Source organism: Tyto alba, unplaced genomic scaffold (assembly GCF_018691265.1).
Source record: "Tyto alba isolate M040663 unplaced genomic scaffold, T.alba_DEE_v4.0 Super-Scaffold_22, whole genome shotgun sequence".
NCBI classification, from domain to species: Eukaryota; Metazoa; Chordata; class Aves; order Strigiformes; family Tytonidae; genus Tyto; species Tyto alba.
In genome coordinates, this window is record NW_024881296.1 from 3,897,294 (window position 1) to 3,918,910 (window position 21,617).

At 36.9% G+C, this 21,617-nt stretch overlaps 1 protein-coding gene across 1 annotated transcript in view; it reads right to left on the reverse strand.

Moving 5' to 3' along the window:
- Positions 1-5,962: 5,962 nt before the first annotated feature.
- Positions 5,963-21,617, reverse strand: part of THBS2 (thrombospondin 2) — a 35,146-nt gene continuing 19,491 nt past the window's right edge. The window contains exons 14-22 of the mRNA XM_032987292.2: positions 21,080-21,187; positions 19,091-19,250; positions 17,521-17,639; positions 16,703-16,937; positions 13,410-13,637; positions 12,689-12,960; positions 11,642-11,739; positions 9,257-9,396; positions 5,963-8,552 (exon numbers count right to left, since the gene is read on the reverse strand). Of these exons, the coding sequence (XP_032843183.1) occupies positions 8,545-8,552; positions 9,257-9,396; positions 11,642-11,739; positions 12,689-12,960; positions 13,410-13,637; positions 16,703-16,937; positions 17,521-17,639; positions 19,091-19,250; positions 21,080-21,187 (1,368 nt within the window). The 3' untranslated portion in view covers positions 5,963-8,544. The remainder of the gene's footprint in view (positions 8,553-9,256; positions 9,397-11,641; positions 11,740-12,688; positions 12,961-13,409; positions 13,638-16,702; positions 16,938-17,520; positions 17,640-19,090; positions 19,251-21,079; positions 21,188-21,617) is intronic.

Consider the following 21,617-nt stretch of genomic DNA (forward strand, 5'->3'; position numbering starts at 1 on the left):
TTTTACATTCCTAATGCAAAACACTCACAACATAAGTGTCAGGCTTTCTGCTAAAAGGTGGTGGATGTCCCTCAAAATTATGATCATGTGTATGAAAAACTAGTAGTCCCAATCAGTCAAGTTGGCATTGGCTTATCCCACATGGACATGTCTATGCAGAGTAATGACTTAGCAATAGAAGAGGTAAAGAGGTCTCAGATACTTGCCATTTCTTACTTTACTTATTAATAATTTAACAGTGAAATGTTTACAGTTTCTTGTAAAAATTAATCCTTCTTCTTGAGAAATACTAGTTCTGCATCTTGAATTATTTAGATATCTCAAATCAAAGGTTTTCCAAGCCACTTTTCAGTGTTAAAACCTTTCTAGGATATTGCAAGGCAGGGCACAAAAATGTACATTGACAAAATCTTTTCCATATCCATCTGGAAGTGTCAATATTTTAAAATTAATATTAATATTTAATCACAACTGGACAGAAAAGTAAACTTCCTGTTTATATAAGAAGGCCATATGTGCAAGTGGAGCATTAATTTATTTGGAAGCTATATAAATTAATGAAGTAGTTTTCCAAGTAATCTTTTATTTCTGAAAGTACTGCAAAAACTACAGTGGCTCCACTGTGTTTTGGGAATTGGGCAGGACCTAAATAGCTGATATGAAATAACAGCTGATATGAAATAGGTTGTGATTTACCAACCGCATTGTTAAATCACAGTATTTCATGCTCTGTTGGGAGAAACAATACAGGGAAGAAAGTATATACATAATTATGGAGCTAAACAATGTACACTTTGAGAAATAGCAGCCACCACATTATGAGCTTGTCCTGGACAGGAATGAAGAGGCATCTTCACAGTGCTACAACACCACAATGTTTTGCACTGTGTTTTTTTTAAGAACTCTTTCAAAACATTATTTAATCCTTTGGGACATACAGGAGCATTATGAAACCTCAGTTCATAGAATATTCCAGAATATTCCAGAAGCTAGTAAAACTGTTCAGTTTTAGTTTATATGCATCATTAAGAAAAAAAAAAATCTTAAGCACAGTATTCAGGTGTTAAATCTGGATCTAGACTGTAGACAGATTCATTGGCCTGAGGATGGGGGAAAGCATTTTAAGCACAGGCAACACAGCAGCCATGGAGCTGATCTGCAGATTTCAGTGTTTGAAGTAACTGTCTGGACTTGGCACATTTTCCCCCTCTCCTCTGTTGGGGACTGTGCACAGGATCACTCATTTGAAATGTAATATAGTAAATGTTTCCCCCACCTTTTGAAAATATTCCAGAAATATTTGTCTTACTAACAAACTCAGATAATATATTAAATATATGGGTCATTTGTTGAAGTAAATGTTAGTTCTGAAACATTTTTCGGTTCTCAAAACTGGAGATACGGTTGAAAGCCTAGGCCTTGCAGTGTATAGGTCTCAACCTGACAAATCTAACAAGTCAGCAGAAGAGCATTCTTTTGATCTAACTCTCCAGCATAGTGCCCATGGTTGGATGAATAATCAGAATTTTCAGATGTAAATAAGGGAATATGGAAGCATTCAAATAAGATCATTTTTGTGATTGTCTTAAATTTTTCTTAAAGGAAGGTTAATTCATTGTTATATGAAAGTGTGAACAAGAAATAACAGGACCTGCTGTTTTCATATTGCTGTCACGATGACTTGTGCCTGTTTGTGATAAAGACATTGACCTGGTGCTCAGAAGCCCTCTGCTTCACTTTTGTTCAGCCACGGTTTCTCTGGCTCTCACATTTAAGAGGGAGAGGGTATCACCTTCTCACACTGCAGAGCAGGCTGATGCTAGGCATGAAGAACAATCGGTTTCTTGATTGTCCGGTGATGGAAGATACGGTTGGGCAATCTTCCTATCTAGAACCACAAGTGTCTTTATTTCCATTAATGATAGAAAGTCTATTTCAAGCTCTAGGCACCAGTTTTTGATGGAGACATCATGTAAGATGATTCACGAGAATTATTATCTTTGACCATTTTAATGTTGTTGAACAAACCAGAAAAACTCTAAATTTAGTCTTCAACTGAAAACATGGAATGAAATCCTAAGGAAGGATTTGGTGCTATATAACAGTCCTCTCAATGTGTACAATAGAGGATGCTTCCTTTTCAAACTAGTGGGAGCTATTTATTGATACATTAATGAAAAAAAATGAATGCAGTGACTTTTTATTTGCCTTTTTTCTGCACTTAAGTAAAAGGAAGAATTTCCAAGAAGAAAAAACAAAGAATGTGGCCTCTTGCCATTTTACTGCCTGTGGATGCTCCATTTCTCTGAAAATTGCACAAATCTTAACCTGAGCGTTTAATAATGTTCTGTTTCTCTCCCTGCTCCTGATCTCCCTTACAGTCATTGAAACTTCTCTCTTTAAATGGAGAAGTGCTGTTCTCTAGGGCAGTGATTGCCAATATCTTTGTAATTGAGTCTCATGTGAGAAAGCTCCAGATCTTCCATATGTCACTGATTTCAGCTCTAGATATTGTCCCCACTTATTCAGCATCAAGGCTGAGCTACTGTGTATAGTTAAACCCTCTGGAATACATCCATGATCAGCTGGGTGGCCCTTTCCTTCCAACTGCAAAATCCTAGAGCAGAGACACTGCAGCTGAATCTTCAGAAATCAGGATAATTTGCTTGGGCTCCACATTCCAACTCCAAAGTGCTCGAGTCTCACCAGCAAGGAATGTCTTAACAATCAATATCCACTGCTCCTGAATATCTGTTAAAGCAAGCTGAGATACTGTTTTTGCCATATCTTGAATCATCGTCCCTTTATGATAAGCAGATCCATCCCTAAAATTTCCTATGGATGTTGTTGCTACTTTCAAGAAGGCAGCAGCAGCAATTCGAGGAAGTTAACTGGATTGAATGATCAATCAGATGAGTATGTGAGAGCAACCTGCCTTGCATGAAACTGAAAACTCTGGGGTTCATTTTCTTCACATACATAAAGAGGTGTTGGTCAAAAATTACCCACTGCAGTAGATGACAGTGCCTGCAACTTTCCACCCTCTCCCTTGTTTTCTTTTGTGTCAGCATGATTTAAAGAGAGGAAATCAGTTTACAAAGGGAGTGTCAAGACTGTATCTCCTAAATGTTACTGAATGACTACGTAATATCAATGACTAAAACCAATTTCTAAATTACAAGTTACCTTATTACAGCTGTTGTTAAGATCTGAAGTGTGATTTGCAATGCAATGCATGCCTCCAGAATCCAGAGAGCTGGTACATTCAGCAGGGCTGAAAAGAGTCCGGAAATGACGCAGGTGTCTGAAAATAAATTCACTTGCTTGGAAAGGAACACCACCAAATATGTTCATATCTAGCTCTGCAAATATCAAGATAAATGGGTAATGATCAATGATCATTGGCAGGATAAAAGGTTGTAAAATATCTGTCCAACTCATTTGCCTGATTCCAACTGTGGCCAGTAGCGGATGACTAGGGAAAGCTTTAAGAACAAGACAAGCATGGAATGAAACTTATAATTTGCCAAATATGTAGATGTGTGTGTGTGTGTGTGTGTGTGTGTGTGTGTACATATGACATGTCTATGCAAGAGCTAGACAGAGACAGAGAAGGACGTAACCATGGGTAGCATCCTGTACCCAAACAGAATTTCAAATGGCAGCTGATCTTTTCAGCCAGCAGAGGAAGTTGTTCTACCTTTGATGTACTGCATGAACCCATTACAGACACATGCACACAAGCAGTAAAAGCAAAACAGAATTTATTTTTTTTTTGTAACATGCAGTTTTATGATGAAATATATCCTATTCACTCCTTCCCAAAGTCTGTGGGAAATAAAGCCTGTCAATGAAATTAAACAGCAACAGACCTCAAATCTCAAATTGGTAAAAGGAAATTTATACTGTATATCCTATAATCAACATCCAGAACTCTCAATAGGTTGAGAAGTGGGATTAAAAACCTGAGATATTTATATGAATAACAAGAATATTTGCAGTTATATTAGTGCAAAATAAGCCATGCAGGAATGAAGGCAGAAACCACCCATTAACTGCCTGAGACTAGGAATGATGTTTCCTGTCTAGGCATGCTAATGTGTGACTTTTAATGATAAAGATTTTGCACCTTCCTCTGGTGCATTTGGTACTGGCAGCTTTCAAGAAACAGGATAATGGATTAGAAGGACCTTCAGTTTAATCAGTCCCAGGTTTCTTTTGCTTCAAAGTCCCTCTTCCTGATCTTCAAGGGTGGTCTTCTCCACATTGGGAACACTGTGCCAAGTTATTACATAGTTAGTTATTTTCCAAATGGCTTTAGACAGCAGATGTTCCCATGCGAGCGTTAGAGCTCCTTCTCTGTGGACATTTGTAGCACAAGCTGAACCCTGAATCTCATCCAGATATCGCTCAAGTGCACAGCAAAACTCCCACTGGGGTGACCAAGATGAGGATTTGGCCCATGGACTGTGATAGTCTATTCAGCTTCTGCTGCCATTGTGTAGCTAGCAAGGAGTGGACATGGATGTTAGCTTTCACGAGGCTAATATTTGGGCTGCCTGATGTGTGAAATCACAGGTATAATCCTTGGGTGGATGTTTTTCCCTCCCTTCTGCAAGAAGCCATGGTAAATGTGTTACTCTTACAATGAACAAATCCTTAAATGCTGTGAGTTCAACTTAACTTTTCAGAATTCAGAGGCTTATTCAAAGTTTATCTGAAAAAAAACATGTTTTAAAAGTGGTCATAAAGCCACATCAGAACTTATTTTCAGGGAGGGTTTGGTGTTTCAGGATTTCAGTATTTCCTGTTTTTTTGGCTGGTCCGGAAAAAAATAAGATTCATAAAACTCATTTAAAGGGGATGAAATTTATCATTGATTTTTAGATGGGAGCCTGATGCTGAGAGAAGTAAAAAAATTCTGCCTAGTATCATGCAGGAATCAGTGGCAGAGTCAGCATCAGCTCTACTCTGCTTCCCCTTGTGAGAAAAAAAGTCCCTCTGCAGGGATTTCAGGCCTTCTTCTGCCACACACATATCTCTCTGGGAAGTAGAAGTGCAGAGGCTACAAAATTTTAAATATGTATTTTTCCCAAATTACCCAAATATTCCTCAGTATCTTCAAAAGCTTGTAGTTAGAACAATGGAGAGAGGTCAGAGGGTGTCACAGCTTTATGTGAACCTGCTCATTCACAGGATTACTACTTGGCTTTTTGGTCCTTCCCTCTCTGTTTTTCTCACAGACCCTCGAGTAGTACTGAAGCATTGCTGTTATAGTTTTGTATCTCCAGTCATTCTAGTTCCCTGAGTCCATTTTGTGGGGTTACGTTTGGATGCCATGAAGTGATTTATTACTTTTTGTTTTGAATCATCACTAAGTGTTCATACTCAAAACTCTCTTGCAGATCCATGCTAGAGATTAAACTGGGACTCTTGAGAACAAGGGTACCAAGATCTTGATCACTCTATTACCTGAAAAATGTCAGTCATTGATGTCTTTGAAGCATAAGTGGAAGAAAGCCACCTCTCTACGACTGGACCTTTGTATTAGTTTAAAGGACTCATCAAAAGATTGTGTTGAAGACTATATAGCTTTCTTGTGTAACGTTCTGAGTACTCGCACTGGAATCAAAAGCCAAGGAAACAATAGCTGGGATACTTGTAAGGCCAAGAAAAGTGAATAGTTGGGATATGTATAAGAGAATATGACTTGAGTTCACATCTCAAAAGTGACATTTTGGTATGATGGGCATTCTTACTTTTCCTAGTGCAATTCAAATTCCCCTCCCTGGGAGCAGGTCATACTCATGGCAAAGATCTCTCGTGCTAAGAATTTTATCTTGTATTTAATTCTGTTTGGTTAGAAATAATTCACTGGTTCCTGAAATTCTCCAGCAGGAAGGCAATCCTCACTCACAGCAATGAATCCCAGTGACTCAGATGGGACTCACAGCAGAAGCAGTTAGAGAATAGGATTGTATATTTGTTCAAACACATCAACACATCAGCCAAGACACAATACACAGAATGTGTGTATGAGTCCAGCAAAAAAGAAAAAAAAAAAAAAAAAAAGAAGCAGGACCAAAATTTCTCAGTTGCAATGCCATAAATAAAACTTGGGATAGTTTCCCAGATAAAGACTTCATGGGGAATGATGTCTTGTCAGAGAGACTAGGAAACCTGCTGTTTACAACCTTATAAGGCAGTGACTTGTAACTAAGCAACACATTTCCTGGTTTGCTTGAAATGAACTGGTTTATAGCAAGGCAAGAGGCTTATTTAACTAAGGGCTTTGGGGAATGGAATATTTTCTTTAAAGAAACATTTTAACTATAAAAAAGGTAAAGAGAATTTTGTTTATAAAACCTTTTTACAGTTTATTTCCTATCATTAATTTCTTAAAATATATATAATATATATATATATAAATGAGGATCTGACTAAATGAATTAGGACGTTAAATGATAAAGTTCCGCCCATGTAAACAAATAAATAATTATTTACAATCTTTGGCAAAACAAAATGAAATTTCATTGATCTCACTCTCTCACACATACTTGCAAGGAAAAAAAATGAAAAAGAAATTAAAAAAACATCATAAATAATTTACATAGAATAGGAAAAGTATGATACAGTCCAAATATTAACATCTTCATCCCCACACTGATGTCTCTCTCTGACAAAACAAAAAACCCTACACAGCCATTACAATCATTACATTTAATGAAGTCACCCTCCCTTCTGCTTGGGACTTGGGGATACAGTCTGAAACACCAAAAGTAAGAAACTGAAACATTTAAGAACCTCATGAAGAGGATTTGGGAAAAAACAAAAAACAAACAAAACAGGAACAAAACAAAATTGAAACAAAAAAAAATTATTTGATAATATGAACATTATAAAATGTGCAATAAAGCCAGCAACTGTGTATTCCTTTCTAATGAATATAGCAACAAAATCTATTTCAAGGGAGAAAAAGTTGATTCAACATTTAGCTCACTGTGCCCTATAAGAAGGCAGAGGTACTGCATATTCCATTAGTAAACCCATCTATGAATAAAATTACACCAGCATGTGTTCTTTTTGTGAACAAAGCTCATACAACTTAAACAAAACAAAAAAGTTAAACATGTTTATACTATTGTATATCTGAGTAACTGTTGTATCTGTTTAGAATAAACACTGGTATCCCTTCAGCATTATTTAAGAAGTCCTATATACAGCAGACATAGGTAATAGTACAAAATATTAAAATTAGGGTAACTGGATATATATTAAGGTTCCATTTATAAATCCCTTATTATTATTCATTTAACTTTAAAGCATACATGAATATAACCCATGAAACTATACTTAAGTGTTTACCATGCTTTGACAATATCTACATATTGTGATACACTTATTAAAACAGCTTCAAAATATCATTATTTGTGAATGTATTACTGATGCATTATAGGACATGCTTTAAAATAAATTATCAGAGAAGGTAGCTGTGTGATAATCATAATAAATACTAACAAAATATTCATAAATGGAACCTTAAATTCATATGTTACCAAATTAAGCAGTAGTGGCGTTGCCACCTTTTCAAAAACCCACATCAGGATTCAGGATGTCAAAGTGCTTTTTGCAGAGGTGGGAAAGTGGTTCAGGTTCATTTTGCTCCACATGGTCATGGTATAGTCTTTATTACAAGGGAATGCAAAATATGACGGAAATGGAACAACTGGAAATAATTTTCTCAAAGTCAGACAATAGCGATAGCTTTGGATGTTTAAATGAATCATTCGTTCATTTCACATGGGAGTTTCTAGTTCAATTTTGTTTGGCCTGAATTTTGACTCTACTAGACAATGCATTAGGTGTAAATCTGACATTTTTAACAACTGTAATTTTAATGGGTGTTAATAGCATCCTCATCAGCTAAAGAACATCTTTTTGGATCAAGAAATCTTCATAATTGATCTTTACTTTATTATCCAAAGGCATTTTCATTGTTATAGATACTGTTGGTGTGGCCCTCCATCACTTTGTTAAAATTAGACCCAGAGGCTTTGTGTTACTGAAGTCCAGTCCTGATCAGAGCAAAGAAGTGTCAACCATACACCTAAGTTATTCAAACACATTTTTCCTCACTTAAAGACAATGACTGATAATCATCACCTCCCTCTTATTCTCCATATATATATATAAATACATTAAGTAATTACATTTTTATATGTAAACGTCATTCCTTTAAAAAGGCAAATAAACAAACATGTCAAGTTTTCACTCTACAAAAGTGTTCTAATGTATCAATCTGCTTTTGCTTCAGTGGTGGGTTGGACGCTCACGTTTAGGTTTCATTAGTCCTGTCTGTGAGAAGGCACTTGCGTGGAGGGATGGCTGAGGCACTCCTGGCAGTAGGGAGGTACCTGGTGAGTGGAGCACGAGGACAGAGGACAGGAGGTACACAAGAATAGAAACTGGGAGTACCAGGGTGTACTGAGGTGTCTAGGTTGCATAGCATTTACAGTACTTTGCTGGTAATGCAGCAACCATTGCTCAAGCATCTGAAAGAAATGGGAAGAAAAAAAAGGTATTAACTGTGGTTATTTTATCTGGTTAGGAATTCAATCATACAAGAGCAGAGATCCATTATGATACAGGATAGGGATGCAGCACAATGTTTCCTGTTCTGCATTTTCCAACAAATGTGAGGACATTTATATAAAAATAGATATTTATCTGCCTATTTAGAGACACACACATATGCATATGTGCACCTATGTATCTAAATGTATATATAAAAAAAATCATATGTAAGATAAACCTGAGAAAACATTTTATGTATTTAAAAACATTTTGGACAAGGCACTACAGACAGACATACTCGTTAAAAATATCTGCTCTCTCCTTCATGCCTCTTGAAAGAGGAGTGATCCGGAAGTAGCTCTTTGCCCGCAGGACACACTGAAATAGCCTTCAAAGGAAAGTGATTATACAGAGAGAATTCTAAGCGTGTATCTCGCTCAGAGATTTCTATCTCATTTTTTCCAGGTGGGTAGTATTAAACATCTGGGTTTTGTTATTCAAATTGAGATTGTTATTGGGGCAAAGGGCATTCATGGTATTTCAACAAATCAAGGTTTACTCTATGCTGTGATATTACAGATTACTTTCAGTAATTAGAGGATACTTGTAATTTCCATATTTTGTGCTTGTTCCACAAGTTATCAAAGGCTTCAGCATTTTCCAGACATCATCTGTAACTAACCTCTGCATTCATATTTGAGGTCAGAGAAATAGACCATCTCTTGAGAGAAGACAAAAAGACCTAATCGTCCACCAGCAAAGGTTGTATCATAAATCGGTCCAGAATCCACCATGACTTGTTTCCCTTCATACACTAAAACTCTGTAAAGAACAACATAATTTAAATTAGTCAAGGAGGATGATGCAGTGTCCAGTGCTAAGGGCTGCTAACAGTACTGAAGAACTGAAACAGAATTAATTTAACAAGGCATCAGAAAATCCAACTTCATTGTAAGGATCACTTCTCATCTCTATCTCACATCTACCTAGCTGGCAGCCATAACACATTAATCAGAAGCAGTGGAGCAGTTCCATAAGTAATTTTATGGACACCATCTGCAAAAGATTTCCCAATTCTTTATTTAGAACAGTCATGTCTCCTGGAATGAACCATGTCATATACACTGATAAGCCCCTGTCCCTGTGAACGCAGAGGTTAGCACAAGACCTCACCACACCACTTAGCAAAATCATTTTTACAGCTATGTGAACAGATGATATATCTGACTTTAGGTGCAAGGGCCAACATCAGAAAACGGAAGAACCATCCCCTTAAAGTCAAACAAAACATTAATTGGAGACATGCTGAATCTCAGTTTCAGACTTTTTAAGAGCTTAATGAAAGCTGGAAGGATTTGGACACAAACAGATAGACTACTAATAAATTAGAAAAGAAGGAGAACTTGGAGGATTTTTGGTTTGGGTGTTTTTTTGGTAGTGTTTCAAGCATTCACCCTGGAGCCAAAGGACCTCTAAAGATGTCTCTTCATTTTCCTTCTCTGTCAGATAGACTGCAGTTTCTTGAAACTGGGTTCTCTACTTCTCATGGGAGACTTTGAGATAATCAAGGTTCTTAGGCTCCTAGTATCTTAAAATACCTTTTAGGCCAAATGAGAGATGTGTCTATAGTCTGCTAACTAGAGTGGTCTCTGGAAGAAGTGATTACGGTCCTGCTTCAGTTGACAATATATTAGTTATGCAAAGCAGGATGGCTTCACATAAGGATGAACACAGTTGAGCAACTTCCTGTAACTCAAAGGTTAGGGACAGATTTCTCCTCTACCTTGAAGTGTGCTGTTTTCTGAAAGCTGCCCAAAGGCATGTATGAAACTGCTCCTTGAAAACAGTATTTAATGGATGGTAAAAAGAACAGCAAAAAGAACGACACATTTTTATGTTCGTGTAACCCCATTCAACATAATTCTCAAAATTTCAAGAGCAAAATCATATGGGAATAGTTCAATAAATTACATATCCTGACCAAAAAAAAAAAAACAACACACCTCTAATCATGTTAATACAAGATTGCTATCTCTGTACAAATAAAATGGTTTAATGGCTATATTAGTGAAATAATCAAAAGTATTTATTTTCTAAAAAATGCCCCAAAGAATAAAGGAATTTAATGCTTGGACCATAGGATTTGTTATGGTAGATTAATCTAAAGGGATACCAGTTGAAACACACTTTGTCTGATACTAAGTAGATTCTGCAAAGGAAGATACAGGTTAACAGCAACATGTATGAAAAAGTCAGGTTTCCTTTTGACCTGTATCAGTCAATGCTTTGCACTGCAATTCTTTGATGTATAGAGGAACTCTTCTTTTCCAGAAACAGATAACTTAAGAATTTAGTCTATCTAAATTCCTCTACCTTTGTCTTTCACAGCCAAATGAAACTCCCCTGCTCATAAGCACAAACAAGACCTTAAGAGGTAAGGTCAGACTCTGCCCCATGAAAAACATCCTTTACAGTTAGTTAGTAGAAGATAAAATTAACATGGACAGTAAATGCTCACTGTTTGGAACATCAGATAAACAGCTGGACTCTAAGGAAAGTCATATGCCATAGCTCCTTGTTGTATGTATTACAGATGTGCTCATGGCTACTTCTGCAGCAACTTGTATAAGCCACTATGAGAGACAGGATGCTGAAGTAGACAGGCCATTGGTCTATTTCCCTGTGGCAATTCTGATGTTTCTAGTTAATTTCATTCATTAAAATTCCAGAGGCTCGGGAGGAATCTTGTGTTCTAATCTTGCTTTGAGTTTTGCTCAGGAATTTTTGGTCCCTTTACAGAAGAGCTATGGAGGAAGAATTTTTTTTTTCTTTAATTTAAGAATATTTAGCTGATGTAAATATTGAACCATCCAGACTAAATTAAATACATCTGAAAAGGAAAAAGGAAAATAACTTATTCTAAAGATACAATGTCCCCAAAATACTGGAACAAACTGTCACGCAAGTATCATCAGAACTAACAAAGAAACTGATAACATAGCTCCTTTATCAACACAGACAAAAGTTTTGCTACTAGAAAATACAGAGGTGCAGAAACTTTTCTTACTTTATTAATCCCGTTTTAGGCCTGTGAATCAAATGCCACCTGTAAGCAGTATAATCTTTCCAGCCAATGTTCTTGGGATCATGCCACAAAGTACGCACCTACAGTAGGAATACAAATGCCTTATTAGAAACAGACTGTGCTCCAGTAACTACATCCACTATGTAACTGTACATGCGGCCAAAGCTTATTTGCTGCTGAGCATGAGACTGAGAATACTGTTTAACACTTGATGGTATGATCAGCAGACCCCTTTTATAGAGTGAGAGTAATGAAAATTTGTCTTAAATTATTGATCAGTTACTCATCTGTGGTTTCATAGTTGGTGTCACTGAAAACCATTACAGCATTGAACCAAACTTCCCTTAAGAAGCCCTGCCCCTGTTTGCACACACATACCCACACTACCAGAGTCAGTGATGCTTCTCCTATCTGTCTGAGTGCCTCCACAAAAGGAGGGGGACTGCAGATTGCACAGATGTTACTGCCTGTGGCCTGCCCTTTGAAATATCTCACACCCAGTCAAGGTCCTTTTCCTGCAAGCTCTGAAGTGTGAAATTCCTATCCGCATGTGAAGCCTCACTAACTTAATTTCCAAAAGGCACAAGTTTCTTCCATGGCTGAGCCCTGTTTGGAACAGCAGCAGTTTTTCTCTCTTTGTTTTCATTTCTTTTGTCTTTGGCTATCACTGGTTACTGAACTCTAAACCACGTATAATTCAAACAAGCTGGAATACTAAAGAAGCAAGTGCGAATACAGAGGTCACAAAGGATTTGTGGATAACTGAGACTTCTCACTTTTTTCTTCGGACCACACCACATCTTCCTTTTTATACATGCAATTTTTTCCATTCATAATCTTTTATATGTGTAATGTTTTCTTTGAAACGCAATGCAAATGTTATTATTGACACCAGTGATACAGGGATTGAAGAAAAGCTGATAAACGTCTGCAAAAATTGAGGTGTGAAAGGAAACTCTTTTTGAGACACCTCCCTTCTTTTTAAAATATTAGTCATGCATTGTTGGCCTGAAGTTTTAAATCTCTCACCTGTCCAGGGGTGTTTCCTGTGTGCCAGAGAGCATTTCTCAAGTGTTCACCAGTACCAGTTGTTGAATTCACTACTTTGAGTGACACACCAGAATAGCCATAAGCCCTGGTGGGTTTGTCCTCCCAGTAGGTCTGAGTGACCTGCTTCCACATCAGAACATAAAACCGACTGCTGGACTGGTAGCCAAACACAAAGCCGGCATAGTCATCATCGCGGTCTGTGTTAACATAGAATGTCCCACTGAAGTCAACAGAGCTGAACTCATCATAGCCTGGGAGAGGACAAAAGAGACAAACCATTGAGTTACAATGCTGAGTCCAGTCGCCCACACCCAAGAGTTCCAGCTCTATTCTGAGTTTTGCCAGGAGTCATAAACTATCTTCTTCAGTTCCTTTACTTGTAGGAGAGGAGGTAATTACACTTGCCCACCTATTGCATGGAAGCTTCTGGAGAGAAATAAGTTGTTTACAAGGGGCATTGAAGACAGCAGGCACTATACTTGTATCAAGTTCTTTAACAGTTACAGTCAGTGATGAGATGAATGGTCAAAAGCAAAGGACATTGAGCTGGTTTTGATCTGGGCATATACACTGTCCCTGTGTATCAGTCCAAACCTCGCAGCACCAAAAAGGTGTGCTTATCTACTTTTTTTTTGGTTTCTCTTCATCACCAGATCACTGGTTACTTTTCCAAAGATGATGGCTGACATCTGCTACTCACCTACAGCTATTCCAGGATCAGAGTTGGCAGTCTGCACCAGTTCCTTGCCTTGGTGGCGAATAACCCAGTTGGGATCAATCTGAGCTGTTCCCTTGGGATCCAGAGGGACCATCTGGAACTTTCTGAAATCAGTTTCACTGATGGCATTGTTTTCAGGGCATACATCATAAATATCTGGGACATTGTCATTGTCAAAGTCATCTTTGCAAATATCCCCTCTGCCATCACCTATAAGCAATGTGAATAAGCAAATGCAATTTTTAGCAATTTATCCAGCCTTCCTAACAGCTTTCACACTGATGGAAGAAATTTATGATACATGAGTATGTTATTCTCTTATTTCTCAAAGAAAGCTGCAGATGACTCCAAAGAAAGCTTCATTCTCTCAAAGTCCATTTGAAATGTTGCTGGTAATGACTGGAAGTAGTCACTAATTTAGATCAGGGCCAAATGGTTGTTAATAAAACTGTCCTGTCAGTGGTTTATGACAGTGATCAATCTGGCTCCAGTCTATACGTTGCTTTGGAATCAGGGTGGGAAAAGTTGGAAGTCTGCTGTGTTGATGTAATTCACTAATGTTTGCATTACATTTTCCATTTGATATGTCCCAGATGTGGATACAGTATCACATTTTAATGTGCCGTGTAAATGAACTCAAACAATAGCATTGAACAATTAATATTCCTGCATATTACTAAATCCTTATATACTATGGAAGGTATTAAACTTTTTTTCAGACTCTTTCATCTCTGTCAAGATTACTTCAGCAACAATCTAAGGTGCTTCAGATTGCAGAAGTGTCTCACCTCTATGTCAACAGAAAGAGGGACAGTATTGCAGTAAAATATGTATAGGTGCTTAGTCACTCACTTGTGGGTAGAAAAATTTGTCTTAAAAACTGTAGCACTTGAGGAAATTGTAAAAAAGAAAGCAGCACTGTAACCAACAGGACTAGCCTTGGAGGAATCGAAATAAAGTTTTGTCATATGAATTGCATGAAGTTTTTTAGAAAACCTAAAAATACATTCATACAGCTCAGCTACAGTTGCGCTTCTGCTCAACACTTTTACCAAGCTCCCTATTTTTTAAAAATTAAAAAATTATTTCCTTTCTTAATTTACCCATAATATTGGTGAAAACCAGATGTTACTTGCCTTGTTGAATAGTAGGTGGTGAAAGGAGGCATCTAAAGAAAAAATCTCATTGCCAATGCCGCTGTTATTCAGTGGCATACAATAGTACAAACACTTGAAAATAAAGTAGAAAAAGTTGGCTAGACAAGTATAGAAACAAATTTGCAAACGGCTCTGACTTCTACAACAGAAACCACTGGATATTACACTGGGTACTAATGTAAAACCAGAACTGCCAGCTAATTTGTTCCTATCCTCACGTAACTGATCATCTGTTTTTTTTAAAGTGTTTGTGACTGCTCTAAGAACATGGGATTTAACACAAAGGGAAATAGCAGTGATCCAGCTCATTCAATATCAACCTGCTTCACAGACAAATGGAAAGCTACATTACTATGCCTAACCAGCACAGCATTATCCAAGTATGAAGCTTTTAGAGAGAAAGCAGAATGAGTTTTAGGCAACAGCCAAAAAAAAAAAAATGTTAAGAGAAAGTTGAAGTATCTAATATCTCAAAGACTTTCTGAAATTCGGATACGTGGTAAAACGGTCCCATTTTCCACCCTGGCAATCAGCCATGGGGAAATCCAAATCCTGACCAGCTGTGTACTCCTGCACCTGTTTGTCTTAGTACTTACTGGAGAAAAGGGAATTAATTTCCAATTTTATTCCCTTTGCCAATATCAAAGGGGTAATTCTTGAGTCACAGGAGAATTTAATTATTCACTGAAAGTCCTGCTGACATTCATTTGGTACTGAGCTGCTGCTGACAACATTGATTCCCTGTCAAGGAAAGTTTGAAAGTGTTTGTTTACCCAGCCACGTCCAAAAGCTCTCTCCAGGGCCTCATCCTTATATGCTATAGCTTACATCTTCAAGAGCGTGGGAACATCTTTTGGCTTTATTTATCACTTTTCCAAGATTTCTGTTGGACCCGCTGCTAATGACATCGATGAACTGGCTAAACTGTTTAAATTTACGCTTTTTTGAATCCTTACTCCATACATAAATGTAGTCTCCCTTGAAAGACCTAGGTGACAGACAACTACAGGAAACTATCCCAGTTTGATGGCATCCTTATTCTGGAATATTTCTCAAATTAAGGGGCTATTCCAGAGATTAGCAAATACAAAAATATTCTGCATACATACGTGGACTGAAGGGTTAAGTATTTAAGAACTACCAACCAGAAACTTCCTACTGCCAGCAATTGCCCTACCAAGAAATTAGTCACGGCTCAAGATTTTGTCTTTCTAAACATTCATAAAACCATACTGTGTAGGTACTAAATTCTGCTTTCAATTTTACCAGTGTAACCATGGAATGATTCCAGCAAGCTGTATAACTCAGAACAGAAATTTCTCACCTGTATTTATTGCAAGGGCCATTACTTGTAGATATATTATGGTGTTTTTCAAAGGATCATAAATGTTTTCTAAATTACATTTATGATGTAAAACTATCACTATTTCATTACTGAAAAACTGCCAAGCATAGAGGACTGTTTGAGAGTGACCAGCAACATTTTACCACAGAACTGGAGAAAAGAACAATTATGTACCCTTTTCTTAAACTGTGACATCTACATCATCAAGACATATTTAAAGCCATCTATAAAGCAAATTTGAGAAAACCTGATCAGAAACCTTTTTTACAAAAATAGTTACAAATTAACAAGAATTTTAGACTTTAAAAACCTGGAAAAACAGTCTGGTTTTCAAAATAAAACAGAGCAGTAAAGCATATTTTTTTTCCATTTTCATTTTCAGAAGATAGCATGTTCTGAAACCAAAGCAGATAATTTTTCATTTTTTAAGATATTTGAACTTCAAGCTATTTTAAATGTTTCCCAGATTTTTAATATTTGAACACAAATTTAAAATCAGATGCATAAAAAAAAAAAATCTGATTTTTTTCTTTTCAAGTTTGCTGAAGATGTTCTTCTATGAAGAAGTATATGTATGTTTGAGCCTTTGTCAAAGCGGTTTCCTAATGCTCTAACCCTGGACCAAACTGGGCAGTTCAGTTCCATTGAAGTCCATGGTGTCTCAAATGTCAAAAGCAGCTCAGTTTGAAGTCTTTCTCTTCATCAGATATTAATACTCCAAGATCAAAATTGGAACTAAGAACTCAAAGAAATTCATATGACATCGTTCTTACCATCAGAGTCCTCCTGCTCAGGGTTGTATCTGAGGCGACAATTGTCCCTGTCATCTGGGACACCATCATTGTCATCATCAGGATCACAGGCATCTCCTTTACCATCTTTATCATGATCAGCCTGGTTAGCATTGGGGATGTAAGGGCAGTTATCCTGGTTGTTCTGGTGGCCATCTTCATCTATGTCCTCATTGTTGTCACACTGGTCACCAACAAGGTCATTATCTGCATCAGTCTACCCCCAAAAAAATTTAAAGAGTAAATTTATTATTGTTAATAAACACAAAAGTATGGATAGCCTGGTACGTCATTTCTCAACACTTCTCTTCAAGGACTTCTCTGGAGGCAAGTGATATCATGATGACATCCCATGCTTAAAGCAGAAACATAACTTCAAACTAGAATAGCTACTTATTCTGTTATCAGTGCATAAGACCTGATCCCCAAGACATTCCCAGGGCAGGTCTTTGGTCACGATCTTCACTGCTCTCATTCTAGAGATCACAGGGGAGCATCAGTCTGGGCAGCACATTTTCTAATTGCTTCTATATACCTGATGCTACTTATCTGCACATGGACCAACAAACTCAGGCACACCAAATGCAGCTCTGAGGCTGTATTCACTTGCCATGGGGCAAGAAAACAGTTCAAAAGTTGTAAAATTGATGAAAGGCATCAGTCTACTTCCCATTCATCTGATACAAAGAGATCTGACAACCTGCAGCTCTACAGTAAACAGGGACTGACAGCAATTCCTGTGCTCTTTCCTTTGCCCTTGTTCTGATGTTACCGTTAAGGAAATTGTCTCTAACATTTACCTGATCTGGATTATGCATCAGTGGACAATTATCACACTGATCACCAACTCCATCACCATCGGTGTCGCTCTGGTCTGTGTTATAGACGTAAGGACAATTATCTCGTTCATTAAAAATGTCTATGAGGGGAAAAAAGAACAAAAGATTGAAAAAATCAGAATGATATATCATGCAGAACAGACAGCCATAGACTGTAGGAGCCATCAGTAAAGGAAGTAAAGCTCTTAAGGGGTTCATATGTTTTCCAATGCTACAACAGGAAATAATGAAAAGACTAATATTAGAAAGAAAAAATAGGGCATCAATTCCACTTTTTTTGCTATAATAACATCTTCTATATATATTTTCCTAAGGAATTATGCTAGAGTAAGGGCTAATTATGTCTTAAGAATTCAACCCTTTTTCATAGAATAACAGATAAAGAGGTGGGGTATTTATGTTTTTAAATAAATTCATTTGGATTTTCTTCCCACACTCTAAGAAATGGCATAGAATGTAAAGCTCTATCATGGTTGAATCTCTGAAGAGTTTTGTATAGGAACAACTGCATTAATGTTCGGCTGCCTCAGCACTAAACTTAATTTTACCAGAACACGTGCATCATTTATTATACAGCATACTAAATTTTCAAAATAAATTGTTCCTCCTCAGGAAACTTTATTGTACAACCAACAAACTCCTTCACAATTATAGTATGTTGAAAAAAAAAAAAAAAAAAAATCAAGACATGTTGGCATATCTGTATGGAAAGGATACAAAGACCCTTTCCTACATTATATGGTCCCTGGATATTTGCATATCTTTCAGCCAACAACATATGGTTACATTTTTCTTCAAATATAGAACTACCATGAGTACTGCTAAGAATCTGATGATCAGAAGGGTAAGAGGACTTCACAATACTCAAGTCAGATAAGCATCCAAAAGTTTAAAATGTTACTGAAGTAAATCTAAAACTAGATTTCTTCAGCTTCCAGTACTTCTGGTTCCTCATAAATTTGAAATGCTGTTGGGACATGATTTGTGAAAGACATTTAAGTGTTTTCCCCCCTCCTTAATTCTGATCAAATCTGGGTCACATAGGCATGTACTGGTAGATGAAAAACACTTTTAATAATATTTTAAGACACACAAAAATGTATATTTGAATTACTGTGGGATTTGCATTAAATTCATAGAAAAGCAGACCAATTTCCTACAGATACTGTCTTAACCACATGGATGTTCTGATGGTTTTTTCCCTCCCTAAAAAAGTGAACAGTAGTGTTGTATTAAACCCTGATTACTTTGAAACACAGATGAAGATTTTTATTTTTTTTAAAAGATTACCCTGATAAAAGACTTGCTGTGATTTATTCCTCAATAATATCCACTGTAGTCAATTAGGGACTTTATGGACAACTATACTACACAAGGACAGATGAACCTCAGTCTTCTCTTTCTCCTCCTGTGTTTTTGAGCTACTAGACCCAAATTTATCCCACGTGTAAAAGCAGGTAGCCCATCTTACAGGACATAAAGCAAGATGTACTTGTGGAACAGCACTTAATTCTCAAAACTGAAAGCATACCATCTCCATCAATATCCACAGCACATGAGTCACCCTCTCCGTTATTATCTGTATCAATCTGAGCAGGGTTGTGCACATAGGGGCAATTATCACAGCGGTCACCAACTTCATCCTTGTCATAATCAAACTGCCGAGGGTTGAACAGAAGAGGGCAATTGTCCTAGTAAGAAGAATCAGAATATTTCAGAATATAAATGACAACTCAACATACTATGAAGTGGTAACTCTCCCTGTTCATTTTGGGAGAGAGGCCGAAAATCAAAATACTATTCCATTATTTTTTCAGTGGACAAGCTGTACCTACACTGAAGATTTTGGTGGTAACGGGATGACATCTGAACAGGCTGGCCTACTATCTGTTTTTGTGGTTTTGTACAAGGCATGCAAAATGTGTTCCATATCTCAGTAGGAGAGCAACAAGCATTTTAAATTGGATCTGTACTCAGATATTCTAACAGAAGTGTATCACTGGTACATGCAGTTTTCTTAAAAAGTCAGAACATGTTGCAAAATCAGGCCAACTTCAGTTGCATATTATATTTTTTGGAAAAAACTAGAATTGTTACTCTGACTTTTTTGGAACAAACTATGATCAAAATTATCTCTTTTAAACCATGTATTTTGATTTTATAATTTAAACAAGAATTGGCTTTTTTTGTGGGTTGTGTATGATAATAAAATGTGAAAAGTTTCAAAAAGCAAAATTTAAATAAAATAAAATAATTGACCCAAAATATTTTTTTCCCCCGAGACTGTTCTTTTTAGTGGAATTCTGAAAATTTCATTTCAGTTTAGTCCCTAATTTGAAAGTCTGCCAGAACAAAAATTCTAATGTTTCACACATCACCAAATGACACATGGTCTTTTGTACAGGCACAAGGAAATAGTCAGTGTGGAAAGCAAAGAAGGATGAAACCAAACTAAAGCAGTGGGAGTGAGAGTGACATCACCGTCATGGAATCTAAAGGGAGGTCATATGGAAAATATCTTTAAACTACTTTTCCTCCGCAAAAGCAAAAGCCATTTACTAGGAAATAATTTTTTTAGCACAGCATTTTAAATTCCTCTGAAATACATTTTATATACTCAATGACAAGGTATAGAGGCAAGTCAAAATTGTATACTGTTCATAAAACAACTTTTGGCTCCAATTTTTCAAATACATGTACTAAATCATATTATTTTATCAAATGATTCTTTGGTTTTTGAAGTATTCCAAACAGGGGCTCCATAAACACAGTTCTAACCCAGCATCAGCCATCTAAAGCTCTAGAGCATCCAGGCTCCCTCTGAAGAAAAACAGTAAATTCTGTTTAAAGAGGAACAGTAAATTCCTAAAAAAAAATCCACTCATCCTAAAAATGTTCAGAAAAAGCAGGGTGAAGCCCACCCTAGAGGTGCCTCTCTCCTTTTGCTGAATATACAGGGAGAACACATTTAGACAAACTGCCTATCTTTTAGGCTCTGCAGGTATACAAATTTCAGTCTTGTGGGCAGATCTAAAGGAAGAAAGTATGAACTAGGCTAGGTACTTTCCCCTCCTGTCATTTCCCCTTGATGCTGGCTGTGCCTATAACTATTGTTATTCATCATAATTTATTTCCAACATACCTCAGATATAATATTTACCAGCTTTTAAAATTCAGTGGACCTATCATTCTTTCATTGCAAAATAAAAAAAAAATAAAAAAAAAAAAAAAAAAATCCAGTACCACTTTCCATGAAACTGTTTTCATGCACACAAGTGAGCCCAGAACTGATATGGAGAACGTAATTCAGCCCCAGGTTCCCCAAGCTGCCTTGCTCTGCACAGTGCTACTCTCCTTTGACACAACACAGCTTTACTCTGCCCCAGATATCATTCAGGAAAGGCAGTGCAGAATAACTCCGCTGAAGCTCTGAATGTTAAAGCTCTCATCTGTTGTAACGGTTTTCCTTAAAACCAGATGCTTAGGTCAAATGTACAGAGGACACAGAAATGCATCTTACTTTGTCATCTTCAACACCATCATTGTCATCATCCTCATCACAGGCATCTCCTTTGCCATCTTTATCAAAGTCTTCTTGGCCAGAGTTAGGCAGAAGGGGGCAGTTATCCTGGCCAGAAGAAATAATCAATACATTATGCTTACATTATGTCAGAACGACTTGCCTGGGCAGAAGAGTAGATATGGTACACCAGAGACTATAAAACAAGAACAATCACAAATACTTTTTAAAGTGCCTGCTTGTTTGCTGCCAAAGATAGTAGTTCATTTGCTGCTTTCATATTGTAAAGTAAGTAAAATACATCTGCAAATCATTCTATTTCTCATCTGTCCTTCTGCTAAAGGGATGTTTCCAGTAAACTTTAGATGCAACCATCTAGCAGAGAAAAAACACACCACACGCACACACATGTACTCTTACATCAGCTTGTTATAGACAACTCACGAAGTATGTTTGAAGACTACAAATAAAATGACCAGGTTTGGTTTCCAGAAAAATTAAGATACAAGCGAGATCATCTTCAGAAATAATCATTTAT